This window comes from Sminthopsis crassicaudata, chromosome 2 (assembly GCF_048593235.1).
Source record: "Sminthopsis crassicaudata isolate SCR6 chromosome 2, ASM4859323v1, whole genome shotgun sequence".
Classification (NCBI taxonomy): domain Eukaryota; kingdom Metazoa; phylum Chordata; class Mammalia; order Dasyuromorphia; family Dasyuridae; genus Sminthopsis; species Sminthopsis crassicaudata.
In genome coordinates, this window is record NC_133618.1 from 84,481,169 (window position 1) to 84,498,676 (window position 17,508).

The 17,508-nt window shown below is 33.5% G+C and overlaps 1 protein-coding gene across 4 annotated transcripts in view; it reads left to right on the forward strand.

Annotated features, from left to right (window-relative positions):
- Positions 1-17,508, forward strand: part of MTA3 (metastasis associated 1 family member 3) — a 174,725-nt gene that overhangs the window by 136,986 nt on the left and 20,231 nt on the right. For 2 of the 4 annotated variants that reach the window (XM_074286690.1, XM_074286693.1), the window contains exons 12-16: positions 1,361-1,485; positions 2,756-2,907; positions 4,633-4,855; positions 12,595-12,681; positions 15,178-15,324. In XM_074286690.1, the coding sequence (XP_074142791.1) occupies positions 1,361-1,485; positions 2,756-2,907; positions 4,633-4,855; positions 12,595-12,681; positions 15,178-15,324 (734 nt within the window). Of the gene's footprint in view, positions 1-1,360; positions 1,486-2,755; positions 2,908-4,632; positions 4,856-12,594; positions 12,682-15,177; positions 15,960-17,508 lie in introns of those variants that run through there. The other 2 variants (XM_074286691.1, XM_074286692.1) reach the window with 2 other exon arrangements.

Consider the following 17,508-nt stretch of genomic DNA (forward strand, 5'->3'; position numbering starts at 1 on the left):
CGTTTTCATGTTTAAATTTGCCTTTAAAACTTTTTTTTTCCCCTTCAGAATACCTCTTGACACCAATTAGTGGCACATTTAGCCCTAATTTATAAAGGAAGAAACTCAAAGGACATAGAAGCTAAATAATTAATTTAGAGGTTTCACAGAGAATCAGCAATAGAACGAAGAACAGTTCTTTGAACTAATCCAAACTTGTTCTTTATATTTACTTTGTGAGATTTTAATCATCTTACTGAGAAACCAAATTTATGACTGGACATTCAGGGGGATAATGGGAAGGCAAAGTGGGCATCCACAAATGCAAGGAGAAAGGCACTTAGAGTTTTTGCTCATTCTTTTGAATTCCAAGGAAATGAACCCCCATTGTTTTTAGAAGTCTGAATCCTCTTCTATGTTCTCAGGAAGAGAAAGATTGGGAAGCTTTTTATCAATATTTCTTAGGCAAGGTGTGCCAAGGTATCAGTATCTTCCAGTTGCAATTCAGCTCTTTGTTTATATCAGATTAATTTTTTTTCCATATATACATATACATATATATATATATGTAATGTCATAAATGTTTTTCTTGATTTTTTAAGCCTTTTAGTGTTTTTACATGTAAAGTAATAGAGCATCTACAGATAATTCTTGCTTTATGTAAATGTACTGTTCCTCAGATTTCTATGTAAAGTAATTTTTATGTAATATGAATTTATATATATATATATATCCACATATATATGTGGATATAGATAAGGAAGAAAGGAAGGGGTACATATACCCATGGAGGAGGGGGGCTATCTAATGTTTCAAGGATGTGTTAGAGCTGGGGACAGGGAAATAAGAGAAGGAGAAGGAATACGCAGGGGCAAGATAAAAAACATGGGGTACAGACACATGGGAGTTTGACATGGATGCAGACTAGAGAGATCTGGCAAAACCGGGGGGCTAGGGACAGACACACATAGTACCCAAGCATTGACAGAAAGAAAATAGGTGACAGATGAACACCTAGAAAGTAGGATGAATTGGGGCAAAGGTTTTTGCTCATTGTGGCACCAGAGGTCTCAAGCCTTAATCTTACTGGTGGCAGTGACAGTAGTTTCTCTACACATGTATTCTTGTGATTTCACCTAAAGGGTATTTGTTTGTTTTGTTTTGTTTTGTTTTGATTGGGGGTGGGGAGGCCACCATGTTGTACAGTAAAGATAACATGGCTGTTTTTTTAGAATGTGGATTTCTGTCAGAATTCCTTGTGTAAAGTCATTTTGGGTAATGTGAAGTTACATAATAGGGACTGTTTGGATTGATAACTGAAACTGCTGGGGAAAAATATTACTGAAAAAATTAAAGTTATCACTTTAAATTTTATTTAAAGCAACAAACCAAATCCCAACCAAATATCTGGCAGCAATGGAAAACCCAACACTGTGAATGGAGCTGTGGGAACCCCTTATCAACCCCAGAGTGCACTGATAGGACGAGCCTGTGAGAGCTGCTACAGTGAGTACTCAAGAGACTTATTAAGGTCAACATTAGTAGGAAGCTAGAGGGTGTTCTCTATTTACTAAGACCATTGAGTGGAGTATCATAAGATATGAATGAGACCCTGCTGCTCAGGTGAAACTTAACGTTAGCTCACAGGAGACTTAAATCTTTTAGGTTCTATTAAATATATGCAATTGCACTTGTGCTTTGATTTTAGAAAATTTGGTCAACTTAATAGCAGTTAGAAATTGAGATTCTTTTGACTTTGCCATTGATTGCTATAGATAATATGTGAGCTATAATTTATTTTGGGAGAGGAAGTGTCTCAATGCTCTGTCACATTCAATCTTATCAGGAACTTTCCAGAAGATGGAAGAAGTAAATGGTATTTTTTTCTGGTGTTTTGAATGGTATTTGTGGGATTTGTTTTAGGATGATAGATTTTTGAAAATGTTTTTAATTTGTTCTTCACTCAATCACAATCCAATATCTATAGAGAGATAAGAAATAGAGCAATATTACTTTGCTCTTACTCTTTTGAAATTACTACCTATTATACTCTTTCATCCATAAGATTGCAATTGAAAGATGTTTGAAATTCACCGTCCTGTATTTAGATTCAGATTCAGGTTCAGTTCTGATCGAAGAAAAAATTTTATGAACCATAGATGGTTAAATTAGTAAAGTAAATATATTGATGTACCTGAGAGAAAAATAACTTTGATTTCCAATGTTAGCCAAAAATAAGCCATACAGAGGTGACTTCCCATTTTAGATTTTCACAAAATGCCTTCATAATTTTGAGTTGTAATTTCTGAAGATATAAATCACATCCATATTTAAATTAAGTATGATAATTATTGTGATTATTGCGTTATCTGTGATATTCTTCCGTCTATTCATGTAGATAATAGATAGCATAATTGACTGTCTTTTTAAAGAATTAATTTCATCATCTAATCAGTATGATTGCTTATTGTTTTCTATAATTAAATTTCTATAATTTATCTTTTTTAAAAAGGCACACAAATATTGAGGATTGCTTATTTAATAACCTTTAAAATGTACTAGGAAGTGAACTTACTATAAAAATGGCTTTTGTGAACTTTTATTAAAATGTATGAATGTGTATATAGAATTTATACTTCTTAATGGGTTATAAAAATGAAAGGAAGAAAAAATATAAATGAGATCACAAATAAAAAAAGTCTTTTAAATTCTGCCATAGGGTATTTTTATATTGATATTGGCTAGAAATTTAACTACATTATTTTCCTATTCTTAGCCACACAGTCCCATCAATGGTACTCTTGGGGGCCACCGAACATGCAATGTAGATTATGTGCAACCTGTTGGCTGTATTGGAAAAAATATGGTGGCCTGAAAATGCCTACACAGACAGAAGAAGAGAAGCTATCACCCAACCCAACCACAGAGGTATGTATACAATAGGTCTTGTTCGGTTTTTTTAGGGTTTGATGCTTAGTGGATATTTCTCAATGTCTCAGTTTTTCTTGGTAAACAAAGAATTAAGTTTGAAATTTTTTTCAGTAAATAATTATCTATTAAATACCTTGAGTGTAAAACAGATCGTTAATGTCAATGTTAATGTCAATGAGATAAGATATAGTCCATTCTAGTAAGGAAACTAGGTATACACAGAGATTACTGCAAAACATGATGTCTTGGACAAATACAAAGTAGTATACTATGTGATATGCCACAGGGAAATATAAATAGTAGGTTGATGAAGAGGTTTCATGAAGAAAGTAGCATTTGAGTTAGGTTTTAAAGGTTGGGTGAGAATTCAACAGTCAAGACCATGGGATTTGATGTTTAGGAGTTCATTAAAAGGTTTCCATACAGTAGGTGGGAAGGTAGGGTATAATGTATTGATCACAGTGTGTGGTGAAATAGAAGTCTTAAGGTTAACATAACATTTTAACATCTTTGCATCATTAATTGCATCGACCATTTATTATCAAATTAGACATTATTAAACATATTGGGATCAGTCTTTGCGCAGATCTTCCCTCTGCTCACCAAAGGCAAAATTCACTGAAATTCTGTAGTAGATCTCAGCCTATAGAACAGTGTATGAAGTATTAGCTCTCTTCTTTTTTTCTATTGTATTTGCCCAATTAAGCTTTTTTTGGTTACAATAAAATGATTTCATCATGAATAAAATGTTAATTATTTTTCACTAAAGCCATTTAGGATTTCCCCATGGCACACAGAGAGAACCCTAGGTTCTCTCTGTGTTCTCCAGCAGAACACAACTTTTGTCAAGTTCCACCAAGTTTGAAAGACTTCACATACTGATCTTTCAAGATTATGTCAAGTCAGTCATCTGGAGTTAAGCTTATCTAAGTTTCCTGAGGCTCATCATCAAATGGTTGACTACTAGGTGATATAGTTTTTTTACAGTTTTTTCTTAGTTCCAAAAATTCATAAACATCATATACTTAAAAGAAGAGCAGAATCATAGTCTTGTTGGTAAGGAGCATATCCGTATTCATAAAATTATGGATCCTTGAAAATATAGCAAGATGTAGATGAAAAATACAGCAAGTGATATTCTTCACAAAAAAATTGTTTATTTGGAAAACATTCTAATGAAGAAGTTATTAACTGGTGTTGAAAAATGAGAAGTAAATAAGAAGGCAAGATGAATGTATAGGAACATCTTTTTTTAATCTGTCTTGTTTTTAGACTGTCTTGGATCTGGGGGGAAAAAAAAGTACAAAATGACAGGACCTTAATCTTGTGCCATGAGTAATTGAAATGTCAGTGTGGCTAAATTTTGTTAGATTGAAAATGTCAAACTATATTAGACCCTATCTCTAGTAGTAAAGAAAATATTTTCTTCTGTTTCTACCTCAGGGAATCCTTCAATACTAAAGTTGATAACATGAAATTAACCCTCTCAGTGAGTCTTCAATTTATTTTTGCTTTTTCCACTTCAGCTTTTGGTATCTTGAGAATTATAAACACATAAAATCCATGTGGTGGTATTCTTGCCTCACACCTGGTTTTAGGGACAAGCTGTTGAGTCATCTCCATGTCTTAATAAATACATTAAGGTACATTTATGTTTATACATGATGAAAATGATGTTAGGTTTTATTACTTTAGGTGATTTTTGATTTCTGGTTTCTGTAGGACCCCCGTGTTAGAGGTCACATGTCACGTCAGGCCACACAGGGAATGCCAGTCCGAAACACTGGAAGTCCAAAGTCATCTGTGAAGACCCGCCAAGCTTTCTTCCTTCATACTACATGTTTGACCAAACTTGCTCGCCAGGTCTGCAAAAATACCCTCCGGCTGCGGCAGGCAGCAAGACGACCCTTTGTCCCTATTAATTGTGCTGCCATTAGGGCAGAATGTAAGATGCTTTTAAATTCTTAACTATATGTGCTGTGCTTCTGATCATTTTTCTGTTTTTTTTTTTTTGTTTTTGTTTTTGTTTTTTGTTTTGTTTTGTTTTCTTTTTGGTTTTTTGTTTGTTTGCAATAAACATCATTTCTTGTCTACAGCCTTTATTTGGTTTAATTTTTTTAAGAATTTTTTTTGTCTATTCTAATTTTAACTTAATCAACTTATTGAAATACATTAGAACCTCTCTACAATACTGTTTTCCATAGAGTTCAGTATAAACTTGGGTTTGTATCCTTTCCAAGAGGTCCTATTAAGAGGCACTTTTACCCTAGAAGGTGAGTGCTACAGGATTGACCCTGAGCCTTTATGAGGCTTTATTATATGCTGAGGTATTTCAGTACAATAGGAAATTTTATTGAAATGAATTAATGTTAGTTTCATTAAGTCTTATTATTTGACATCTAGCATTTTTTTGTGTGTGTCTGTGCCACCTCTCATTTTCTCATTAGCATATTAGCATTTACAACTGTTACCCAACATTATCAAATAGTTTCATGAGTCTCACTGTATTTCTGTGAGACTGCAAATTATAAATACATTTACAGAATCTTGAATTATTTTGAATGAGGATTCTCAGAAGAATCTCTTAAACTTAACTTTACGTGTGATATTATGCTTTTATTTTCCTGTGTTCAACATTTTTTTTTGTTACATATGCATATGTCATGAATCATATATTTCCATGTATTTTTTACATGATTGTGTGGCTATCATTTTCTACACAAAGCACTTGACATTGGGGTTATAAATTTACATTATCATTGAGTAGATTATCCCAACACTTCCTCAGCAACCAGACACCTGCTCAGCTTTGATAGGACAGTCTGAATTCATGCTGGGGTTGCAAAAAGAAAGAACATCTGAAATACAATTTTCTTTCCTGGATACAAATTTCCCACAAAATTATACAGTTTGGGACTTATTGATAAGGATTCTCTGAAAGAGTAAAAAGTGACCCTTAAATGAATACTGATTGCTAACAAAAGTCCTAGGATTTGGGGAAGAGAGGGTAAAATTAAAAAAAAACTGCATTAAACTAGCATTGATAACCTCACCTATATTGTTACTTATTATCACTTATCAATTTAAATGTAAGCTTAAAGGCTTTTTTCTTTTTTTGAGAAATGGGGAAAACAAACCTTTGGGTTCAACTCTTCTATTCATCTATTTTGAAAGATAAAATTTAAACTTGGAAAAGTGAAGCTGTTGAGAGGAAATAAATGGGATTCTTCTTTTTTATTTTTAGATTACCAGAGACCCATTTTTACCATTCTTTCTATAACTGAGGGAGAAACAACACAAATTAAAATTAGCCATTGAGGAAACGTGCATTTTCTGTGAATCTCCTGTAAATATATCTGTTAATTTATACAATAGCTTAATTTTTGTTATTGCTTCGGTGAATTGTCATCTCATCGTTTTTTCAGTTAAACTGCTTTATATTGCCAGTGGAGTTAAGGTTTAATTTAGATGTGATTTCAAAAATTAATTAGATATCATTTAATATAAAACCTCAGCCATTTGTTTTGATGAAAAATATCATGTCAATATCATGTAACCTTATATTTTCTAATCATTTATATTTATCAACTCCAGGGAGAATATAACATTTAGAATGTGATTCTTTTCTTATTTATTTAATGTTTTTCCCTAGTTACATTCAAAAAAAATTTTTTTTTAACATTTGTTTTTAAGATTTTTGAGTTTTAGGTTCTATCTCTTATCCCTACCCACAATTAAGTAACTACATGTGAAATTTTACAAAACATTTCCATAAAAGGCAAGTTGTGAAAGAAAATATAAATCCCCCTAATGAAAATAAAAACCCTCAAGAAAAATTAGGTTTAAAAGAGAGAAATAGAGAATGCTTCAATCTATCATGATTCTTCTCTGGGTATGGATAGGATTTTATAAATTCTTCAGAGTAATTGTGGATGATTATACTACTGAGAATAACAAAGTCATTTGCAGCTGGTCATCCCAGAACATTGTTATTACTTTGTATACAATATATTTCACTTTGCTCATGGAGGATTTTCTAGGGTTTTGTTTGTTTGTTTTTCTTGAGAGCATCCTGCTCATCATTTCCCAGAGAACAATAATAAAGAATATGATTCTTACAGAAAGTTCACTCATATTCTAAGGATTCAGATTTTAATTTTTTTGCAGACAAGTTTTTGATGAACTTTTTTTCTAGCGCCTGCTTAAATATATTTCACATTTTTAAGCCTTTTTTGAGTGAGCCTTATTATATTAACCACAGTTCCTTTAATTCTTTAATTCCTTTATGAAGACATTCAGATAAAATTCTTATAAAGTATATTTAGCATTTACCTAGGAAGGAATTAATAATTGTAAAAGAAATGATAACTGAAGCATTATGATTAATGAAGCAAATATAAATTTGAATGTACTTTGAGGAGAACATAGCTCTCTGGTTTTGTTGGGAAAGTATTTAGTTGTTTTAAGTAATAATCACCATCTTGACACGTCAACTTAACTTTTGTTTTCCATATAAAATTGAAGTTATGTATATTTTACTATAGTTTGACATTCTCTACCTCTTCACCCTGGCAGTTACCTTGGTACTACTATTGTTACTTCATGATTAGTTAAGGATAGTGGTTCAGGGCACAGGAGGGAATATATATGAGTTGTGGGAATATATATTCACTCTTATGATAGTAAAAAAAATTAAGTTAAAATAGATAAATACTAAAACTGAAGAATTTTGATTTTATTTTCTTGAATATATATCAGTATGTTTGCAGATAGGACATGATATGTTTATCATCAAGTTTTAGATCTTTAAAAAAAAAAAAAGAATGGGGAGAGGGCAAACATTAGTATTGACCAGCTACATTTTGCTTTTTGTATGTTTCATAAATACTATTTTTTAAATATTAAATAACAAGACAGGATCACCAATGGACAGATCGTCATGACCCTTAAGGTTATTGGATCATCCCCACTGCTGAAGTAAAGCAACAGATTATCCTTGATGAAATTTATCAATTACATAACAGATTGAAATATCAATTAAATTCTATCTTGTTTCCTCAAGTTACTGAGTTATGAAAACATATTACAGTCAGGATTATGAGATTAAATAAAGGGACTAACAGATTTTCATAGGCATGGATCATTGCAACACCCACCACATACACCTCCAAGGAAGTTTTGGGGGGGTTGAATTTAGCAACTGCTGATATTCTATTTTGCTTACTTAGTCACTGTGGGCCAACATACTGTTTGAATTTTAGTTTCTTCAACTGTGTAAAATTAAGATGATAATTATTTTGAAGGTTATTTGGGGGATCAGATAATATTTTTTGTGAAGTACTATGTAAATTATGGTATTATTACTGTTGTTGTTATTTGTTTATAATAGTATCAGATAATAGATCTAAACATGAAAAAGGAGTTTATGACCCCCTGGAATTTAATGTTAGCAGTTTAACATGTTGAAGGATATAATAAGGAAGCACCAGTATAGTTTAATATTATTAAGGAGCTAATCTAATCTCAGAGGGAATGATAAATGCTGATTTTTTTTTTTTAACATGCCAGATTTCCAAATAGCTTCTTAAAGAATTTACCTTACTTTTTCTTGACGTCTATAAATGTCTTGAGTAGAGTTCTATGAAATGTTAAACCCAGAGAACTGGTGATTAAAGTTTTGCTTAAGTAATAATAGAATTAGTAACTCACAATTTATGTAACATTGTTTGCTTTACAAAGTACTTTTCCCCTCAAAAACAAAAACAAACCTATGCAGTATGATGCAAATTTTATTGCCCTCATTTTACAGGTGAGGAAGCTGAGGTGCCATTGGTAAGATGACTTACCCATCATTACAAAGCTAGAATAGAAAGTGTTAGGAGCTAAAATTTGACAGTAGTCATAAAAACCATTGGACTTGTCAAAATTTGTGAACATTTTTTCTTCACACGCCCTTGGGTTTTTTCATGTAAACTTAAACCCACTGTATTCTATTTCAAATAATCTACTTTGCAAGGATTTTAAAAACCAACTACATTTAAGCATATAGACAAATAGCTACGAGTGTTAATTTTAACAGTGATTCATCACATTTGGCATAAAAAAAAAACAAAAAGCTGTAAGTGCAAGCAAGATCCCTATCAAGTAAATAAGCCTGATGCTCTGTTCTGCTAAATGAATTCAGAATGAAAAGGACAAATTCCTCCTCTTAGGAATATGTTACTACCATGGAGCTTTTAGAGGGTATTTTCCCAGATATATTAATAATGTCTTGTTTGACCTTTAGGGGGAGCCCCATGTTATAGTGTTTCTAACAAATTAAACATTTGGCTTAATCAACTAAGGCAAATAGTTACATATGTTATAGGGCCCAAGTATTATTTATGACTTCAAAATTAGAGTTAAATTTTTGGTAATAAAGGTTACTGTAATAAATCTTTCTAATTCCCCAACCTTTCTGGAGAAGAAAACAATATAATGGAAAAAATGAAACTTGACAAACCTGAGTTTCAGTCCTTGTGTCATCTAAGAACTGTGACTAAGGGCAAATCACTTATCTTTTCTTACTCATCTATAAAATGAATGGCATGTGCTTAGATGATCTCATATGCAAAGCCTTTTTAGCTTTAACATTCTATGACACTTAACAGTGTAACAATCTCATTAATAAGTACAGCATATTATTTGGTTATCTTGTTGATAATTTGCTTTAAAATTGGATACTAAGTAAATTTGTGTTGATATTGAATGTCAGTGAATCTGAAATATTCCTAGACATGACTACACTTATGAAACAAGATGAACCTTTTTTTTTTTAGCTTCTAGAATGGGATTTAATTTAGAATATTAAGAGATTTTCCTATTTTAATTTGCTTTGTCCTGCATTTAAATTTGAATTCTCTTTCCCAGACTATTCAGAAAGTTCAAACCAAGGATACTAGTATTTAAAGCTTACATCTAATCATAGATATTTGTTTTCCCTTACTTTCCACCATGTGTATAAACCCGTTTGTGGAAGGTATTTTTGAGGTCTTTCTGCAACTACAAAATTCCTGACTAACATAAAATTCTTTTTCTTTCAAGTAGTATCTGTAAGATTTAGTACCTTGAATCTCAGTTTCTTTCCCTGTAAAATAAGATGTGCATTTATATAGCATTTGATATATTATAGTATACTTCCTTTTCCTGTAGGAAGTATTATTATCTCTGTTTTTACAAAAGAGAAGCTCAGAAAGGTGAGTGGTTTAGCCAAAAGTCACATTGGTAGTATCATATAAATTACACACTAGAATCATAAACAGAGTTAAATGAATAAGAAATTATGATCAAATTATCATAAACTAAAATGAAATACCTTTGGGTTTTTTGATCATACCCACATAGTGAGTTTGTTAGCTTACTTTCCTATCTTTTCTCCCAGAGCTTGTGCCACACGAACATCGGTGTTGCTTTTCCTTTTAGCCTTGGGCAGCCAGGATAACTTTAAAAACTAATAATAAAAGCAGGGGCGGATGAGGGGGAATTGATGCCCTTCTGCCAAAGAGGGATTTGACAAATAGAAGTTTTAATCTATAGGATTATAGATTAAGTGATAGTTATATCACTTTTAGAAGTGATAATCTATAGGATATTGTCCAGAGAATGATTAGTTTTATATAACAGTTTGATATTCAGAATTTAGCACCTGGTGTTTTTATTCAGATTAGGAAGCAAAATAAGTTTATCTGATTATATGAACCCAATGGCATTCTTTAAAAATAATTGGAATATTATGGTGCTTATTTTCATAAATGATTTTTTTTCTATTACACATTTCAAGTATAACTAAGTTTTAAGAACTTAATAAGGTTAAGAAGAAAATGTTTTAATATTAGCTTCTCAGTAATTTGACACTGGTGTGTTTGTCCTTTAAGAACCTCCTTTTAGGATTTATAGAGCAGTAAAGCAATTACCCAAAAGTATACCAAAAGTACATTTGTATTTCTGCCCAAATTCTCTTTAGTAAGTATCTATTTTATAAAAATTTCCCAAATAGAAATTAAGAACTAGATACATGGAAGACAAAGAAATTGGATCATAAAGCATTCTCAGTGATTACATTAATAATTTTTAAATTATTTCTATCATGCCTGCAAACATTTCATGAGTCTCTGCTATTCTAAGTGCCAAAATGATAGTGTTTGGCTTGCAGATAGAAACACCCAAGTTCAACTGCCTCCAACATAAGCTATCTGACTTTGGGCAAATTATTTTTCTTTTCTCAGCCTCAGTTTTCTCATCAGTAAAATAAGAATATCTGTAACACTTAACTCACAAGATTGGGTCAAAAGAGATAATGTATATTGAGCACTTTGACAGCATTTTAAAAACGCGTATTACATAAGTCAGTTATATTTAAAGCTATTTAGTATATACTTATTCCCACTCTCAAAAATGTGAATTTGAACAGTATGCAGGGAAAATAAAGGGTAAAAAATTCTTAGAAAGTGCTAAATTTTAATATGAAATAATAGAATAATTGAACATACCTTTTAATGCAAAAGGCTATCCTGCTCCCATTTCTCAGTTCCCAAAGAAGACAAAGGGAAATTTCCTACAGTAGAAGTAGGAAGCCAGTGTGGATGTCTTACAGATAAGGGAGGAAGTAGTATAAATGCTGAACTGAATTGGTTAATGCTATGCTGTTGGGATAAAAAAAAAAAAAATCAAGTGCCATTTGAGAAAATTCAAAACAAAGCCCAAAGTAAAATCATAAAATTCTTTCAATGTACATTTTATTAGGACTCCTGAATATTCTAGTCCCATAACCTTTCTGATATGAAAGTCTTCCATATACCTCTACTAGTGTTTTGTATCCACATGACAGCTCATTAAAGCACATGTGTTTTCTTGGGCTTTGTGCCTTACTTTTTTCTCTGTCTGAAACATCTTCTGATGGGCTAGAAGCAGACTCGTGAGGACTTTTATGAGTTTATATCCATACCAAGAGTATCTTTCTAATTTGTGATAGATGAAACCCTCTATCTACAAACAGGCCCTTACCCACTCAAGTTTCAGAAGTAATGACACTGTAGATTCTACATCAGGGTAAAAACTGAGCTGTGAAACCAAATGTTCCATTGAGGGCATCATCTCCTGAATTCAGATTTGCCAAAATAGGTTAAGACTTTCTCATTCTGAACCTGCTGCAACTGGCTGGAGCAGGAAGGGACCTTTCTCTTGTCTTAATCCTGTCAATTGCCTTGTTCATCTGCCACGCTACACTACATTCATCTCACGGTAAGATTGGCTCAATGTTACTTTTCAGAGATCTCTCTCAATTACAGTGACTCATCTCAGCTTCCTAATGACTACAAAATGTTGTCACTGTCCATATGTAATACAGGAAAAGCTTTCACAAATGGAACTTTTTTTTCCAAGTGGACATGTTAATCTGATGTGTGTGAAGGCATATCTATAAGGTCCTTTTTTTTTCTGGGACTTCTGGGTGGGAATTTCACATCGAATTCAGGAATTGAAAAGAAAGTGTAACAAGAAAAGTTTTCCATTTTTCATCAACAAGGGTGGGGGGGAGACACACCATCACCTTATTCTACTTAATACTTTAATTTCCAAAGTGTGTGAATATGTAGATGGAAAAATTAGGGAGCTTATTGGTGTGTTTGTGTTTATTTCTTTCCTCAGATGCAGACAGACACTCAGAGGTATCAGGAAATACTATGAAGAGCAAAAGCACTAGAAAACCTTTGGCATGTATCATTGGTTATTTAGGTGGGTATTTTGTCTTTGAGAAAAATATATAAAATGCCTTTTCCATATATTAGACCTATTTAACAATTGTATGTGCAAAATCGTTTTGCAGTTCATACATATCTTATAAGTGCCTTAGTTTAGAGCCATTATTACATAATAAACCACTAGTTTGTTATGAAATTTCATCTAAAGATTATATTTGAAAAAGCTATCCTTTATATTGGTTTTTTTCCTGCTTTTACTCTGAAAATCTTAAAGCATAAGGGTCATTAGACCCCTCTGTTCCATTTGCATGTAGAAACTTTAATGCTTTCGTAATTAAGAATGGTATTTCCATAAAAAGATTGTTAGGCAGAAACCTCATGATTTCTTTGCAAAATTCTCAGATGAATAATTTATATAATGATGGTTATTAATATACCTCGATGCAAAAATGGGATTGTGTGCATGCTTGAATTGTTTGTTAGCTTTTCATTGCCTCATAAAAGGGAAATGTATACCAAGGATAACATTCAGTCTTCTTGTTCTGTCAAAAAAATTTATAGATATGAAGTAATCATACTACATGCTTTAAAGACATCCAATCTTTCTTAAAATCAAGACACAGTCCTTTATTGTGAATGTTGTCATCAGAGCAAATTATGATTCCACAGATTAGAACGGCTTTTTTTATACTTGATGTCCTTCCAGAGGGAAATAGAATTCTTAAGAGGTTTCTTTTCCATTGTCATGTGAACATCATGAAATTGGATTAGTTAGTAGTTGCAAAGTGCCTTGAGATTTCAGCATGGATTTGGGAGTCAGAAGATCTTGGTTAGAGGCCTTATTCTGATGCTGTATGACCATAGGCAGCAAGTTACAATCTCAGAGTCTCCATTTCTTCAGTTGTAAAAAGGAGCTGCCTTGCTCATAAAGCTATTGTGAGCCAGAGTGGGACAGATATGGAAATGTGAGTTATAATTACATTCCATTGTAGGATCTGATTCCATAATCTTTTTGATAGGAGTGCCTATCCTCATCCTTTATACAGTTTTGAAGAAACAGAATATTCCATCGTACTGTATGCATCTGTTTCTTAGTTAATTGGATTCTCCTCTTTTCAGCCAAGTCTCAGTACTGACATGAGCCAGATTCGAGTAATGGAATGGCTATGTAGATAGCCAAGAGGTAGTCAGCCCAGTAGAACCATTTCAAAGGATACAGCCAATCAAAGTGATTGCCTCAAGCCCTCCATTTGTAAGAGACACTTTGCTATTTTTGACATTAGGCTGCTGAAAATGGGTTATGACTTGGCCACAAATGAAAAGAGAAGGGGAGTAACCAGTTGGTACAGAAAGAAAGCTGAGGCACTTATATGCATACAGTCAACACCTAGTTCTGAGAGGTATCACCCTCTCCCCCCAAAATGCTTCACTCTTTGTCTCCAAGACATCGCTATTCTTTCCACATAATAATTTGTATTAATGATAATAATTATAATAACATGATTCTTTAAGGCTTGCAAAATGTTTTACATGCATTATCTCATTTGATTCTCACAACTCTGTAAGTTAGGTGGTATTTATAATCTCCATTTGATGAGGAAACAGGCTAAGAGGTTAATTAATTTACTCATGGATCCATAGCTAGTTAAGTGTATAGGCCTTTTGATACACTAGCTATTATAGATTTTGCATTGTCCTTTGGTGACTTCTCTTCATTAGTCCCTTGTTTTTCTCTGAAATGTTTAAATCTATTGACTTATTCCATGTGCCTGTGCCAGATTCTTCTTGTGTAAAGATATTAATGGACTGATAGGCAGGGTGTTGTAGCAAAAAGAGGAGACTTATATCAGCTAGTTTCTAAGCATTTGTCCTTATTGAAAATACTTATCTCACCGGCCTCAGCTTCCTAATAGAAAATGAGGGGGTCTACAAAGTTCCTTTCAGCACTAAGTCCTTTGTTCCTGTAAGTAAAAGTTTCTATGGATTATTTGTCCTGGGTCCTGCTCTCCCACCCTCATCACAGACCCTCAAATATACCTAGTGATAATCTAATTATGGATAGATTTATAAAATGGTGACTAGGATACTTGCAAGGATTTTAAGCATACAGAGCAAAATATTGTTAGTCCTACCTTTCAGGAGTTTTTTTTCTTGAAGTCACATATCTCCTAGAAGTCTTTTGATTTCTAACAATATGTCTTTGCCATGTTTCCAGTGAATAGTTAGGTGCCATATTCCTTTAATAAATGTTCCAAGTGACCTCAAGTGGCTGCTATTGCATACAGTCCCCACACAAGGCTCAGATCTAGTACTCAGGAGGAGATCCAACCCTTTTTAGATAAGTAGGACCCTGGTATCCAGCACTTCAGGCTGATTCATTATGCACTGCCTTGAAAAATACATTGGTTCATAAGGAACTGACTTTCAGATCATTAGAAAATGAGATATGTACCTAGTCAGAATCTAGAATGCATAGAAATATTTTAATAACTTGTTCTTTTTTGAGAAAAACCTTATTTCTTGTCAACAGAGATCCATCCTGCAAAGAAACCAAATGTACTAAGATCTACGCCAAGCCTGCAAAGCCCATCCACTAAGCGGATGCTTGCTACCCCAAACCATGCATCTCTGAGCATCCTGGGGAAGAGAAACTACAGCCATCACAATGGCCTGGATGGTATGTAAGCCTAGCACTCCAGGAGACATTATAGTAGGCTGAGGCTCTTTCTCCCTTGCTGGGGTCACCATCTTGAGAAATGAATCATAGATATGCTTCCCCTATTCCTGGTGCCTGATCCAAGCAAACCATAAATGCAAGGAGATGAAGAATTTGCCCTTGCCACAGCATATTAAATTCAGTCTGGTGACATTCCTCCAATTCACTATAAAGTGTGACAATTTTTTCACTCACTATCTTAATATGGATAGTTGTAGGAGAGATTTGAAATTCAAACATGTATATAATTTGTATTTAGGAGATTGTTTTTCCTGCCTGGGAATGTCCTCTCCCTTACTCTTAAAGCAAGAAAGAGGTTGACTGCACAAATCTGTTTTCTTGAACAAATATGATGATTTTGCCTTGCATCTAAGTCATCAAAATGGCTTCAGAGGGATCCTTCCACTGTACAGTGGTCGCTTTGTGGTTTGTGCTCACCCCTTCCATTTTTAACCTGGGCTTTTTTAGTACTTGGCTGGACTGCAGGTCACTAAAGGAGCTACCTGGAAATACTTGGAACCAAAGGCTGTGCTTTGCATGTAGTGAATTCTTAATAAAATTGTGTTGAATCAATAAAAAACCAAGCTAATGAAAAATGGAAAGGCTGGATTATAATATATCAACTTTGGTATCATAGTACCTGTGTTGGATTTGTCTGTAATGACTTTTTTCAGTTGGAACTGAATTCTATTTTGTGCCTGAATTGCAAACATATCTGAAATAAATCAGCCAGAAAATGCATTATACATTTCAGAAGTCCTTGAGTTTACAGCTGTCATGGTTGTTTAAGTGTTCACGTTTTTTTATGAACAAGGCTGTTCCTAAACTTTTCATGCCTTATTGAGCTCCAAACTCTGTCAGTGACAGTAAGTCACATGGGAAATCCCATAGGGTAAAGATTTCCTCAGAAATGCTTTTCTTCCATGTGTCTGCCAAACTTTGATGATTGTAGTAATGACTACGGCAGTGAACATTTGGAAGAGGTGGGTAGGAAAAGACTCTTAAATCTTTGGCCACCAGTGCTGTGTTGTAAATATACTTTTGGAGAATGTAGATCATTTTCAGTCCATATAGATTCATCATCCTTTGAACCTTTGCATAAAGGTTTCCCTGCTCACCAAAATATTAGCCAACTTCCACACTAATCATGATCTCAATTATAACATACCTATAGTTGGTACCACTGAAACGTGAGGAAGGGTCCAAGTCAGAAGACCTGATATACTTAAAATTTTATCTGATCCTTATTTATCTCTGGCTGCTCTTACTTAAGTACTTAGGCCTTTTGGGCCCCAGCTTATTTAGGCATTTGGATGTTAGCTATAGGATATCACATCTTTTTATCTTAATACTTTTTTTGTCATTGAGGAGGAGGATCCTAGCCACAGAGGCAAAACTACAGTACTAGAATATTTATATTTTGTCTTTACTATAAAAAGCACAGAAGTTGCTGAGTAGAATTGTACCCTTCATCTGGACAATAAGGAACCATCTCTAGATGTGGCAGAAATATTTTCTTAGTACCATTTCTAGCATCTCCACCCACCCCTCAGCTATGATGGTCATCCTGGGTCTTGCTGGCATCTGGTGCAGCTCTTCATGCTTTCTTTTTCAGTGCTTTTTCTTTCCTAAGGGGATAATATTTCTCTCCTGGATTCTAGGATAATAAAGTAGTGCTAAGGGGTGCTGCTCCCTTAGAGAAGACCAGCTCACTCTGGCATCAGTTTTCAGCAGCAGCAACTTCCTCTTTCTATCCACTGTGCCACCTAACTACCTATTTGTCCATTCAAAACTCCCCCAAGTGCTATTCTACAATATCTCAATTCCAGTTTTTACTGCTTTCAATTTTCTTGCATCCTCCTGAATGTTGGGACAGAATGTAGTACTTTACCTTCTAAACTCCCAAAAAGAGCTCTGTTGGGCACTATAGTATGAGAGAAAGTCTGGTACATCTTAGAAATTTGCTATGGTATAAAAAAGATAGCATCTGTAAAACTTAAAAAAAAAAAAAAGTTACAATAACCCATCTTTTGATGTGGTGATTTTAAGATGATAGTTTTAGAGTACAGAGGATCCTTCAGATCAGATCATGATAGGTGAGGAAATTGAAAACCAGAGAGTTTAAATGATTTGGCCAAAGTAAAA